The 14526-nt window shown below is 32.8% G+C and overlaps 1 protein-coding gene across 12 annotated transcripts in view; it reads left to right on the top strand.

Annotated features, from left to right (window-relative positions):
* LOC148619779 (uncharacterized) overlaps nt 1–14393 on the top strand; it is a 53736-nt gene extending 39343 nt beyond the window's left edge. For 2 of the 12 annotated variants that reach the window (XM_088580020.1, XM_088580027.1), the window contains exons 14-31: nt 59–236; nt 838–903; nt 1198–1306; nt 1845–1953; nt 2319–2387; nt 2935–3006; nt 3188–3256; nt 3888–4109; nt 4676–4774; nt 5481–5587; nt 6144–6431; nt 7396–7540; nt 8126–8426; nt 8869–8981; nt 9858–10457; nt 11678–11799; nt 12276–12440; nt 13012–14393. In XM_088580020.1, the coding sequence (XP_088436146.1) occupies nt 59–236; nt 838–903; nt 1198–1306; nt 1845–1953; nt 2319–2387; nt 2935–3006; nt 3188–3256; nt 3888–4109; nt 4676–4774; nt 5481–5587; nt 6144–6431; nt 7396–7540; nt 8126–8426; nt 8869–8981; nt 9858–10457; nt 11678–11799; nt 12276–12440; nt 13012–13203 (3026 nt within the window). In that variant the 3' untranslated portion in view covers nt 13204–14393. Of the gene's footprint in view, nt 1–58; nt 237–837; nt 904–1197; nt 1307–1844; nt 1954–2318; nt 2388–2934; nt 3007–3187; nt 3257–3887; nt 4110–4675; nt 4775–5480; nt 5588–6143; nt 6432–7395; nt 7541–8125; nt 8427–8864; nt 8982–9857; nt 10458–11677; nt 11800–12275; nt 12441–13011 lie in introns of all 12 variants that reach the window. The other 10 variants (XM_088580028.1, XM_088580023.1, XM_088580024.1 and 7 more) reach the window with 10 other exon arrangements.
* The last annotated feature ends 133 nt before the right edge of the window (nt 14394–14526 follow it).

Here is a 14526-nt window from a genome sequence, read left to right as displayed (position 1 = left end):
ATTTCATAACATTACCATGTGTTAGATGTTTTGTAAACAATTTAACTCAGGGAAACAGACCTTCATTCTTTTCTTGACATAGGGGATGAGGAAATCAATGCCATCGAACTAGACATGAGAATCCGATTGGCTGAATTACAAAGAATGTACAAAGAAAAACAAAAACTGCTATCGAAGTTACAACCAAAGAAAGAAGCAAAAGAATCGCCACGAAAAGACAAGGAAAAAGAAATTGGGTAGGCATTTGAATCTTTAACGTTGTTGTCCTGTTACGTTTCGTTCAAAAGCAAAACAAAAACGAGATAGATCTCATAAGCTTATTATTTGTGCAACAACAAAACCACCATGGTCCAGTAAAAAATGCCTGAAGATTCATTCTTTACTATGTGTCTTAAAATTAATGTGTCTTGTGTATTTAATGTAGTACATTTTCCAAGAATAAGAATTACCTGGCAGACTATCTTTGTATAAAATGCCTTTCTATCTAAACTATCGATTTTGGTATGCCGACGTGTTGTGAATGGGTGTTTGTTAGTTTGTATATAGGTTTCTACAACGTAAAGTTGCGCATAGTTCACATTTTAGGAGACATTTTATGGTCTGATAGCATGCTCAATTTTTTTTTATGTGTAGGCATTCATGGAGACACACACACGCTCACTTCTTATTGAATATGATACCGTTGCCTCTTAAATACTCGTCAATAATTTGACTTTTTTTCATTTCTCCAAGATGTTGCTATCTAATAAGGAAGTGAAATAATTTCCATTCATAAAACCGGGATATAAATGATATCATTCACTTCTTTTCAATAACAAATACTCCGTTTGTTGATAGAGATGGGAAACGAGGACCAGGCAGACCAAAGAAAATTGTTTTGTCCTCGCCAGGATCTGATACAAGGTAATGGGTAAATTCAAAGAAGAAATGTCTTTACCACTTAAGCATTGCTGCTAATATTAATGAATATTGTAATAACAAATACATGTAAATTGAAAGAAATAATACGTTTGTCTACAAAATGCGCTTTATTTTTCTAATATGTCCTTTAGTTTGCTATAGTATTCAAATGAAAGTAGGAATAAGATATCAATGATTTGTAGTGTTGTTGAAGTACTTTATACTCTTTCTATAAAACATAATTTGAACTTGTATCAATAGGTTACCAATTATCAAATGTATTTTTAATAAATTTAGCAGTGAAAAGAAAACATCGCCGAAATCAAGGGATTCATCAGCTAAAAAGAAGAAGCCGGCTGAAGAACTAGTTGACAGAGTATTTAGAAAGACAGGCGGTGGTTTTGGCGTAAGTGTTCATTTCAATCGTTGATTAGGTATAAGAGAGGCAACTCTTGTTAATTTTTTATCTTTATATGTCGGTGTAATGTCAACAGCATTATTAAGTAGGTGTTGTCAGTTTTTGCATTATTCGACGTTAATGTCCCTAGACAAATAAATGATATATTTGTTGAGATAACGTCTACAAATTGATAGATTAATTTATATTGTTGTATTATGCTATTTTGTGATCAAATGTCAATCTACTGACATTTCAGCTGACACATCCTTAAATATGTATTTATATTATCATCGTTGTAATACATGATACCAAATGTCAGTTTGCAATAAACTTCTTACAAAATAATATCATCGATATTTGAAATTTAACTTGAAAAAAACAACAATTTTATTATATGATAATTGCATAACTATTTGCGGATGAAACATTAAACGTAATTTAATGACAATGTACATTATGTTATAAGATTAACATATAATGGGTATCAATCGTTATATATGATTTTGTAAATATTCTTATCTTTAGATATTTTATACATTTACAGATGCCCTTGAGTAAGAAACTGAAGGCTAATGCGATGGCAGCTCTTTTTAAAACTCAGTCGGGATTTACTGTGAAAAGAAAAGGAAGCACATCAGCTCTGATGGCAGCAGGTGTGTGTCTGTGTACAAATATAATTTTATAGTTAATTCAGTATAGTTATACTGAAAGCATGTTTTACTACATAACTTGTGACCAAAAACCCATTTATTATAGGGAGATAAAGTTTAGGTCTTCTATAATTATTGAATGTTATAGAATATCGGTAAAATTGGGAAGGTAATATAGACAAGGGCAGTTAAAAAGGTTTTACTTCATGTAGCAAAATAACCTGTAAAAAAGAATAACATACTGTGAAAGTTCTGAAGTATCTTTTGCTGAAAATAAAATTTTGTATTTTTTTAAAACTTAAAACATCGATACATACATTTCTTCTTGTGTTTTGTAATGTATTTATTATTTTTGTATTTATTAATAGGAAAGGGTTTACCTTCAACGGATAAGTCACTGAAACCAAGAAAACACAAAAGTTTGGACGAGAAAAAGGGTATGGCCATTTCCTTATTTTTTTTAATTTCATCTACAGTTATATTTGTACAAAACAACGACATGTATGATCTGAAAAAATCCCAACGATGTTAGAATTGTCAAATTTGCGATGCAAATGTTTGGTCGTTCCCTCCGTGGGACTCCAACTCGTACCGCTGTGACATCTATTGCAACACCGCCTGCACAAAGTCCAGCGCCCTAGACCACTCGGCCAGCTAGGCTATATATATATATAGAGCTTTCGCTGGCCGGGTCATTCCTCCTCGTAGGATTAATCTAGGGCTCTAACTTAGTACACGATGTATGGTAGTACGGGACAGTTCATATAGGTGTAATTATATAGTCTGGGCGCAAATTTGACAGTTCTAACATCGTTGGGAATTTTTCAGACCATTCTATAAGTTTACGTAATCTTCCCTGTATCAATTTGATCCGATGGTGCAGTGTAGCGAATACAGTCGTCACATTCTGAGATGTTTATATATATACAACATTTCATTTATTTTTATTGCATTTTATACTATATTAAATCATTACTTTTTCAGATGCTAATTCTAAAGTGAAAATTGTTGAAAAAGAAGACAAGTCTGGAGTGAAATCAAAGAAGCCGAAAGAAGGTATTTATTTATGATAAAAGTAGTACATAATATTTAAATAAGTAAAATTTTAAGGATAAAACGATCGAAGTAGAAAAATAGATAAAATATAATGATAGTTATTTAGACTTAAGAATTTGTGTTAGCATTTGATGTTGTATTATTTTGAACAAGATTAAATATTGCAAAATTATTTTGATAGGTTCAGGTGAGGAAGGATCGAAAAAATGGGCAAAAGAATGTGAACATAAAGAAAAATCAAAAGACAAAGGTATTTAAAAAGTGAAGAAAAAGCGATCTTTCATCTTTGCATGCATACCGTAACAATCGTGATTTTTTTTATATAAAAAGAACAAAAGCCGCCTGTATAAGCAGCAAGGTTTTGTTTACCCTTTTGTTATGAATTTTATTATTTTATTCTCAGGACTGTCTTATTTATATAAGAATAGACTGTATCAAACAAACAATATTTAATAGTTTTGTCCAAGATATTTTGTGTAATAGCATAAGCGAAGGTTCCAAGGAGTGTACCCGGCACACGACCACCCCTCCTAAAATTGCAAAATAATTTTGAAGAAAATCTTCATTTTTCACAAATTGTACCCCTAAAAATGGTCTTTTGCCTCTCACAATTTGGTCTTATATATTATTTATGTCCCCTGACCTGTACCGGTATTAGCAGATCACCATAGCATGTTCTATTGTAGACTTAATAATTATATAAAACCGATGATGTCTAAGGTAAAAGACGGGGAGGTGGTCTGCTATTACATGTTTCGATGTTATTGCTAACAGAGATATGACAAATTCTCGAATATCGCACTTATTTAACAGTTTGGTGTGTATGTTTTCCTTATCTTATACTGAAAACAAATTAAAAGATAAACCATTTTTCACCATAGGTAAAGAAGGTTCTATTCAGACTGGTCTTGGGCTTTTGGCAAAATATGCATCAAATGCATTGAAGCAACACATGACAACAAAAAAGATAAAACGGAAAAGAGAAGGTTCGTGTAGCGAACAGACAGCTGATTCACAACCTAATGAAGAGGAATGTACTCCCACTAATGACACTAATGAAAATATATCAACAAATACTATTGCATCATCCCCACAATTAGAAGGTAGTTACTAACACATGGTTTTATGTCAATGTTCAAGTATTTATATCCATTTGTATAGCGGCATGATAAATATAATATGCAGCATGTAGATGTATAAAATATGGAGTATATAGTAGTAATTAAGCAACCCAAGTGAAAATTTAAATGTTTGTTGGTCTGCATGGCAGCTGAAATTTAGATATATATCTGTTTTATTGAAATATTACAAATGTATGGCTTTTGTTAATGAATTTTAAAATATTAATTGTGTTTGCGTTTTGATACCTGATATTTACGTATTCTTCTTAACACAATTTTCCATTATTTATTTCTTATGACAGTTTTTAATTTTAATTCATTAAAAGGTGTTGGATATCTCATTGTCCATACCTTTATTTTTCTTCCCTTAGTATCTGTCCATGAAACATAAAGTAGTCCTTAATCCATTAATTCTGAATGTAAATCATGGTGTTATAACTTACAGATCTGAAACATTATTTGTTCAATCTGTCTACGTTACTGATTAGAGAGTTTTATATATAGAGTTGGACAGTTTTTCATTGTAACTTTTGATATGTATTGCTTAGAATCCGAAAAGAGATCAAGTACAGACAACCCTGAGATTAAAAAAAGGAAACCAGGTAGACCAAGGAAAGGAACACCAACGGGAACTACTGGAGTGACAGGTAATCGTTTGACAACGCTTTCCATTCTCTAAAATTGATCTGTCAGTATATGAATTTTTGTGTATTCAAATGTTAAAAACACCAGCTAAGGTACTGATGTATTTCAGTAAGATGGTCTCGATTTTGATGTTTTTATGTGGATTGTGATTGCTTCATAGTTCGTGTTTATCTTTTGATGTAGTTCTAGATTCACACACACACACACAACATTATGGTTTTGTATGGTGTTCGTTATTTTTAAAACACCTATTCATATTTATCCCTACTTAAGTTCTGTCTTGTGTCACTTCAGGTATAGCAAGTTCTTTTTATAAGAATGTCATGTGTCAGGTTTTCAGGAATGGGGCGAAATTCTTCCGTCCAGTGTTTTTCTCTCCACTCTGTTAGTCAAGTACAAAAAAAACATTCTTATGACGACTTTATTTTCCTTTCGTTTAGTACTTAGTTGTTTTTTTTTGTTTTTTTAAGAAATCATGACACCATAGTAATGACGAAATATAATACATTGAGGAATGCGAGTTTAATATCATTGTGTAATAGAACATGTCATAAAGATTTTGTACATTTACACGTACGTCTTTCAATTTTTGACAATGTTTATGAAGAAATAAAAAATGGCAATTAGAAAAAAAGGAGTAATAAAATGAATTATTATGGACATGTTAAGTTAGTTCGCACTTTATCTATTGCAATGTTTACTTCGTAGAAACTTTGGTTGCCAAAACGTCCAAGAATTTCCAGTTTTTCCAGTACCAAAGTTTCCAAGATCTGGCCAAAAAGAGTAAAGATGAAGCATCACCAAAGAAAATTAAGGTAAGCTTCATTTGTCTTTAGAATGAAAAATTAGTGAACAATAGCCACATTCAAACGATTAAATGGAATAAAATACATATAAAACAGATTAAATTACAGAAATTGAGGCCCAAATGTTCGACCTTAGAGCCTTCTTCAAGGACAAAAAGTACTAAACATGATGACTGACCCAGAAACACTGTCGACACAGACCGTACAGACAAGGTGTTCTTCCCATTTATTTTCAATTCGAACTACTAGAGGTCAGAATCACACAGTGTATTCTCAAGACACAGAAATGTCAACTTCTGGACCTCTGGGCAACATTGCTTTTGATACTTATGTTTGTATTATACGTAAAAAACCGAAAACATTTATGACATGACTCTTTTGTAATAGCATTAGAAATTTGAAATGGGATGCATGTGTGAACTACAGAAAGTTACACAAGAGTTGTTTGACCATGCAAGGAACGGAGTAAATTAGTCTTTAAGAACTTTTTTGTCGAATTTAAAATTGTATCGTAATGCATACAATGTTTTCATACCTGTATGAATTGTTGACCTCTTTTATTTAGGTTGAACCGGAATCTCCGATGAAGCCATTGTTTCTTGATGAAGAATGGTTGTTACGGCGGAGTGAGAGAATATTCTTGAGTGATCCTAGTCCACAACCTAGTCCTAATTACAGTCAATCTGCAAAGACAGTATCAAAATCTCAGAACAAAGCAGAACCAAAATCAAAAAGTGATCAGGCAAAGCTTCAGAAAGCTAGAAATATGAAAGAATTAACACAAAAAGTCAAACGAAAATACAAGAAGAATTTAGAAAAACGATCATATCAGAGAGCAAGAGAACATAAAAAGGTACGTTTATCCAAATATATTTGTTCCAGTTTTTTATTACTTAGTATAATGCTAAAAGCATAAAAATGAATAATATATACAGTATACTAGTGGGTCTACCTACACCAGAGGCAACAGAACACTACTTGGAAGAAAAGCTGTTAACGTTATCTCTTCCATAACAGAGGGGCTTGGGTGTGCATTTTCATGTGCTGATCTTCATTCTGTCAAAAATAAAGAATAATTTTACATAACAAATATAGAACTCTTCCATTTACTTCATCTTCTGGTAAAATATCAGTTTTTTGCATAAGAGAAAGTACTCCCGACATATCCATTTCAAGTGAGTTTCGTGCCTATCTGTATACCTGATTCAATTTAAGTAAGTTTCCTTTCATCTGTGGCAACATCCCCTCGGCTCCTGCGTATGGAGTGTTCATATCACAACTCATACGTTATACCAAAGCTTGCCGAAACTACGCAGACTTTTTGTATCGCGTTAGAACTCTAACAAATAGGCTTCTTGAACAGAGTTATGTTGCTACAAGATTGAAGTCATCACTACAGAAGTTTTATGGTCGTCATCATGAACTCGTGGATCGTTATGGTGTATCCATCGGCACCATGAAAACTGATGTATTCAACGGGTCATAGTTTTCCTTTCCTCGTTTGTCTACCCCGGACTTGACTTTTTATAAGCAACTCGGCGGGTGTTCCTAGAAAAGCAGAGGACGCTTACCCTACCGGTGCACCTGGTCCATGCTCCCAGTTTTTAGTGGAGTCCGAGTTGCTCATTTACTTTTGTTACTTTGTATGTATGATTTTAGTTACTTTATGTTCTTTGTTGTGGATGTCTGTTTTCCATGTCTGGTCTTTGCCCCTGGATTACATTCTTTTGATTACCGCTATAACCTTGGTTCCCTTGATTACTCTTTGGTGTAATTATTGATAGCTCCGTTTTACCCGCTAATTTTAAAATTAACAGATGGAACAGAAGAAATCTTTAAAACCAGAGAAGCCAAAGACTTTAGATATAAAGCCTGTTGTAGCTGAGGTAGAAGATGACAGTAGCGAGAGTGAAGGAGATGATATACCACTGATACAACTAAAAGACAGACCAACGACGCCAGGTAAACTTAAACATCAGAAGGGAAAATCGTTTTTCATATTTCTAGAAGTCTATAAAAATAGCAACGTCTCTTTCAGATAGTCTTGTAAAATCCAAGAAAGATTACAATCTCTTTTGGTTTTTGTTTTTTTTCATTTTGTTTTATGACATTCTGATAAGGGTTCCATATTAAATATGTTTTCATATTGTTCAATATAGTATAATCTTGTAAATTGTTAATGGTTCTAAATTCATAGTGTTTATCATACTCTACTATTTTGTACTTTCTTTGAAGGCATTAAATGAAAATATTCTCTGCTGCACGTAATTATGCTGTATAAGGTGACTTTAATTGACATGTGTTGTTCGTCCGTATGTCAAGTCCTTGATGGTTTACAAACAATTTTCGTCAAACTAAAAAGAAAATATTCAGTTTCATTGAAATTTTCAACTGAACAAATTTTAAGTGTTTTTTTAATAATGCTGTTTTAAAACTTTTGCCACACCCTTTTTATCGCACTTATTTATTTGCACACAACCATAACGAGGTATTGTTTAACTTCCTATGAGATGCTTTATTATTATTCTTTGAACCATTACTTTGTAGTGAAAAGGACTTGTGCTCTTACCCAAGAAGATCTCGTAGAAGGATTAGATGTCCTCGTTTTTAAAGACAATTTATTCCATGAGGGAACTGTAAAGCCCATTCACCCACCTGATATTTATGGAGTATTGATAAAGAATGAGAGAGGAAATCGTCCTCATATTTATTCAAGGGAAGAAATTCTCAAAGAAGTCATATTAGATTTACAACCTGAACATTTTATCCTTCAGGAAGGCACACGGATATGTGCCTACTGGAGTCAGCAATTTAACTGTCTTTACCCAGGAACTGTATCAAAAGGCAAGTATATTATTTTACATCATTTCTGTAAATAAACGAAAACATGTGAAAAAATAAAATACCAAGGAAGTTTTCTCAGTGTGAATTATTCTGGTCTGTTCCATCACATGCAGTTGATATAACGTGATAATTATTTATTGTTAGCAAACATATATAAGCTACGAATTTCAATGACTATTGTTGACTTAGTCAAAACTAGTATACAAAAAGCAAGTATCTTATCTTATCTTGTATAGGTTGTGTTTAATTAAAGTTGGTTTCTAGTATGACAGACCTTTTATTTTAGACCTTAATGTTATCAATCGATCATATTTTAATAACTTCCCTGATTTATATTCAGTTTTAATTGAGATAAAAAGAACAAATGCAAGAATAAAATTTTGAATTGACAGACAAACGACTATACAACTAAGCTATTTATGAATAAATTATTTTTCTTCAGGAAGTCCGAATTCGACACCCGACAAACGTTTTATCAACGTGGAATTCGATGATGGAGATTCTGGGAAAATTCCAATCGATCACATCAGACAACTTCCAGCAGGCTTCCCTCTTGTTTGTAAGTGTCATTTCTCTCTGCATTTAAATAGTTACTTAACAAACACTATGTCTTTGTGTGCTGGATGTTTATTCTATATGTTTGTTAAATCGGTGTGAATGTTTTACCTTTAGATTTAATTGTGTTTACTTGTTTTTTGTTTTTTTGTTTTTGTATTATTTCTAATTATCACCGGTTTTGTTTGGATGAGAGATGAATTTAATTGCAACATCGTGTGTTTTGTGTAATTGTCAATTTTCTTGTTTGTGAAAATAAATTTGTGGAATGTTTGTTTCCCTATTCGTTGTATCATTTTATAAGGCGCGATTGTTTAAATTGTTTTGTGGGATTTATGACACTATACGCTTGATTTGAACTGATGCTTGTTCGTATGGGTAGACAGTGTGACAGTTAATCGAACGTAAGGTCAGAAATTCAAAAATTTAATCAAATTGATATTGCAAATTTCGGTATGCTGCACAGGTGTATCAAGGAGTATTCTCTCATCTGTACCATTTGTTTTGACTACCGCTACTATCGTTGTATCAAAATGTCGATTTTAATTTCGGCTATTCAAAATTAAAATACGGTTATGTATCAGTTTAATGTCAATTTTATATCAAGTGCCATTAAGTTTTATTGAACCAATGTGTATTCCAATTTAAAATCGAGTAAAAAATGATTTTTAGTGGAATGAAATTAGACATTGTTTGTGTGAAATTCGATGCAAAAGTATATTTACTTGTGTTGCAATATCAATAAAACATTTGTGCGCAACTGATGTTGACGTCAATTACGACCACATCATGTCAGATTAATTTTTTTTCTAATAGTTTAACTATGGTTATATGTCCCATTTCGTCGTCATTGAAACGTCCCACATCATTTCTATTTCAGCATATGACCCCAATCCATTACTCTTAATTGGAAAACGAAGACGTCATACAACGTCTGATCTTTCGGACCATAGAAAAACTGATACAAATTCATATTCTGATTCAACACCAAAAGTTAAAAGAGGCCCAGGAAGGCCACCTAAAATTAAGCAGGAGGAAATTTCAGAAGATGAGCAAGATATTGATGTCTGTGGCATCGACGATAGTGACGATGAAACTGATCGTGACGACGACAGTGTATTTGGTTCACATTCATCTCATAAACAAAATAAACATCATAATGCAAAACGAAAACACAAATCTGAAAATGAAAAGGACGAAAAAGTGAAAAAGAAAAAAGTCAGTGCGGAAGACAACAGAGAGGACAGAAATGTATTCGAAGATCAAGGTAATTTTATGAAGTGTAGTCATTTCGACCTACCTCATATGTCATTTATTCATCATTATCATTTTGGAAATCATCATGAGGGGAAGTCCATCATGGCACAAAGTCCGATGTTTCCTCAGTTTAAACCTATCGGAAATGGCGACAATGCCTGGACTGATTCATGTTTCCAGAAACCCTTGTTTAACATAGAGACTAAAACAAGATCATCGGCAGGTACTAATTTCATTTCATTACTGTTGTACTGCCTTCATCATGCTTATCATATAGAATGGCTGCTGCTTTTCATTCATTTGTTGTTGTTTTATTGCATCATTGCCTGATTTTGTTTTTGTTTGATAGTTTTTGGCAAGCTCCACGGAGCGGCAGACGTTCGTTTCCTCTCTTACTAACCGCTGCAGACAGGCCTTTCGAAATTCTCAGACGTAATTAAAATCATACGTCACTTTTTCTCGACTTTACAAGATTCTTGCATTTTCTGAGAGGGCTGGCTGCTGCGTCTAGAGTGAATTTCGAACGTCAGACGCTGTTTGGAGCTTGTGTTTTTGAAATCTCATTTTTGCGTGGGTATCCCGCCTTTGTATGATGTAGTTGGTGTTTGGTTTTCAAATGGCATTACTTCAAAAACACATTTCATCCGTCATATATCTTAATGATTCTCGTGAGTGGACGGGAGTGAAAAGGTCATTTGAAGGTGTATGAAGTTAAGAGCACTTAGGAGATGCCTTTTGGCAGCACATGTGCGTTTCATAGATCACTTTTTTTAAAATTGTTTTGCATTACAAAGTAAAAATAAAACTTTTAATCTTCCATTATTCTTCTACAATTGCGATTAATGTTTTAAATTGTTAAAATTACAACAGTAATTTTGCAATACCTCATCCTGAATGCGTTAGGGAAAAAAAGAGTTTGTCCAAGCCTGTTTTGTCGTTATTTCAGTCATTAGAAACACTTTGTAATTGCGTCGAATTGTTCTTCACTGGGTCTGCAACATGTCTTGTTCCTTTTTTTATTTTTAATTTTATATTATTCCCTATAAACAGTTATGCTTCCTTACTTTACCCAAGTTACTGGTCATGTTCCTAATTACCAGGAACAATTTGGTCAGATTTTTTACGCACTTGTATTATAAAACTTGAAAATTCTGCCCTACACCTATAGTTTGGTTTGTGTTTTTTCTATCTTCGAAAATTAAAAATAGTATCAAAATTTTTAAAGGAAGAAAATCTAACCTTGATTTTTTAAATCATATTTGTCTACCTCAGGTAAGCCTTCATTGATATGAAAATAATTATTGTTTCTATACAACTAAGCAGAACTTTATACATTAAATAAAAAAATCTACTCAATATCTACGTATAAAGGGTTTAATAATACTTTCCAGAAGCTAAGAGTAAGTAACTTACAATATTAATTTTGATTATGGATATTTGCAGCTTTTTCGCCTCCCCGTCAACTATGGCGTTGGCATGGCAAGAGCACAAAGCGACCCGGAATGAAAGGGAAAGCGAAAAAAGAATTTTATAGAGAAATCGTTCGTGGGAGAGAAGAAATTAAGGTATGTGTTAATGGGAAATGGCTTACAATGTCGACATTTTGATTTTTCCAATTTAAAATATAATTTAGAATTATCATTTTCAAAAAGTTTGTGTAACTTGAAATTATTAGCTGTTAAATGTTTATGTCCTTTATAGTTATTGCATTTCTTATTTAAAAAAATGCATGGTTAATTACGGGCGATTACACTCCCCCTTTTTACCACCTGACTAGGGTTCAGGCATTCTTGTATATCAACAGCTTGATATTTCATCTGCTAAATATCATGAATCCTTCGTGTCAATGGTTTGAAAGTGGATATTATGTATCAGCGTTGTTACTCGCGGAGTGTAAACCACTTGCGTCCTGGTATTATATGTATTATATCGATTACATTTATCAGTGGCATCAAACGTATTTGGGTTATCGGTTTATTAACTTTTGTTCTTATTTTCTACCCTGTTTAAAACTGACTTAATGATATGATAAATTTTCTAGGTCGGGGATTGTGCAGTATTTCTTTCAACTGGGAGACCGCATTTACCATATATTGGTCGAATAGACAGTATGTGGGAATCCTGGGGCGGTCAAATGACAGTCAAAGTCAAGTGGTTTTATCATCCAGAGGAAACACGTGGTGGTAAAAAACTTCAGGATATGAAGGTATGGTATTATATTAAAATTGACTGAAAATCACCGTTTGATACGGTTATATTCAAATCTGACACTGAAAATTCAGTGGAAAAAAGAAATTGACTAACACAATACAGAAAGGAACAAGACGGAAAACTAAATCTTCATGTGATACATTCACTCTTCAAAATCAGGGAGAAATAGGTGAAGCTTTTTATAATTTCAAAATAGTTTGTGAGTATATAAAATTTTGTTCATACGTCCTCTAGTATATTTACTTAATGGATTCTGATGAAAATAATTTTGAGGCCTTAGTTCACTATTTGTCAAGAATTTCTGTTATGACGATTGGACAAGATGTGGACCTTCAGACCAACTTACTCTTAAAAAGTTATCTGGCAACGTCATCTGAAATACTAGACTTCAAAACAATGTTTTTGAACAAATATGTCGGTGCAAGGTATTATTCCTTTGTCTAAAAGTGGCAAACGTCATTATTTTAAACCTGTTCAACCGGTAATATTCATTAAATTTACATTTTGGAGTTAAAATTAAAACTAGTTGAGAATATTTGTTTACCTTTAATACTTATTTTTTACAGAGAGCCTTGTTTCAGTCGCCGCATTTCGACGAAAACGATGTGCAAACGATTTCTCACAAATGTGAGGTGATCTCTTACACAGAGTATAGACGAGGAAAATTCGATAAACTAGACAGTTCAGACGTGTATTACCTGGCTGGCACGTATGAACCAACGATAGGACTGCTTAAATTTGAGCAGGATGTCATGTGACCTTTTCAGACATGATAATCGTCGGTTTAGTTGATTGCTTAAATACAAGCTAAAAGTCTTGTGACATATCGCGTCACGTGATTTATGTGCGCGATTTGTGATAGAATATTTTCTTTTGACTGTGTTCATACAAGGTTGAGAATTACAGAAATCCTTTCATTGCATTGTGACAGATTCCAAGAATCGTCCCTGCATGAAGGTGTAAACTGTGATACGAATTGTGTTCGGATTAAGTCTGAAGAGTCCCGAAATGTTGTTAAATCTCGTTTTTCTATGAGCCATTGTTGATTTATTGTTATCCATGTACATTTTAAATTGATTATTTTGTTGAACTTTGTAATATTTTATTAACATAAGTGCTATGATAATACAGACAGTGCTACAGGCTTTCCATAAAATAAACTTCGCATTTATATAACATGATACGGTGCTTTCATAACACTTTTTACTTGTCTCTATTCTTTAAAGAGCTGAGTGACTCCTTGAATATTACTGAGTGCAGCATAATTTTTAAATGTACATTTTTACTTGTCTTTTGCTTATTAGAAAATTGTGCAATAGAATCGCTTGTATAGTTCGTAAAAAATGTGTACCTGCAAAACTGAGAGTGTGTTCAATCGTATTGGCATTTTTATTTTAATTTATCCATGAATCAGTTGATTTTTCTTCCCTAAAATACTATGTTTTATGAACGTTTGTTAGTTAACACATTGGGTGTTAACTTACAATTATTAGGTTGGTCGTTTTACATTATACCTTGTAAGGAAATTATTGAAATCAAAACTTTTAGTTTCTTTCTGTTTATTTATACCTAAGTATACATTGTTGAGATTTTTAAATTATAAAAATATACATTTGAAAAACATGTTGGTAGAATTAAAAGAGTTTGCAAAAAAATGGTATTCAAACGTTTTTTGAAGTTTTATTTATTTGGTTCTGTATTTTATTTGTAGCTTTTGTGAACACACTCGAAGTTTTCTGCTGTCAAGTCTTTCATTAATTTGTATTGGTAAGGTTGTGAAGAAAGGGAGGTAATCCTGAGAGAGTGTATGTATATGTCGATATTTACAGGTTATGTTTGGTGCATGTCAGAAATCCAGCAAGATAACAATGAGACAGGCAGGATAAGAAAGGAGAATCATTTTCTATGATCATGCTGCATTTCGTCAATAAAAATGTCTCCACTAAAATTGTCTTATTGTTTTACTGGTTTGAGACAGCCCAATGTGTATTAGTGTGCTAAATTCTGGGACATGCGGGTTTTTATACGTCCGTCAAGACTCAGGTAGAGATTCCCTGTGATAATAGTCTCATGGTCAATTA

Source organism: Perna viridis, chromosome 4, assembly GCF_037379345.1.
Source record: "Perna viridis isolate PV_CMFRI_1.1 ecotype Kerala chromosome 4, ASM3737934v1, whole genome shotgun sequence".
NCBI lineage: Eukaryota > Metazoa > Mollusca > Bivalvia > Mytilida > Mytilidae > Perna > Perna viridis.
This window is presented reverse-complemented; position numbering and strand designations above follow the sequence as displayed.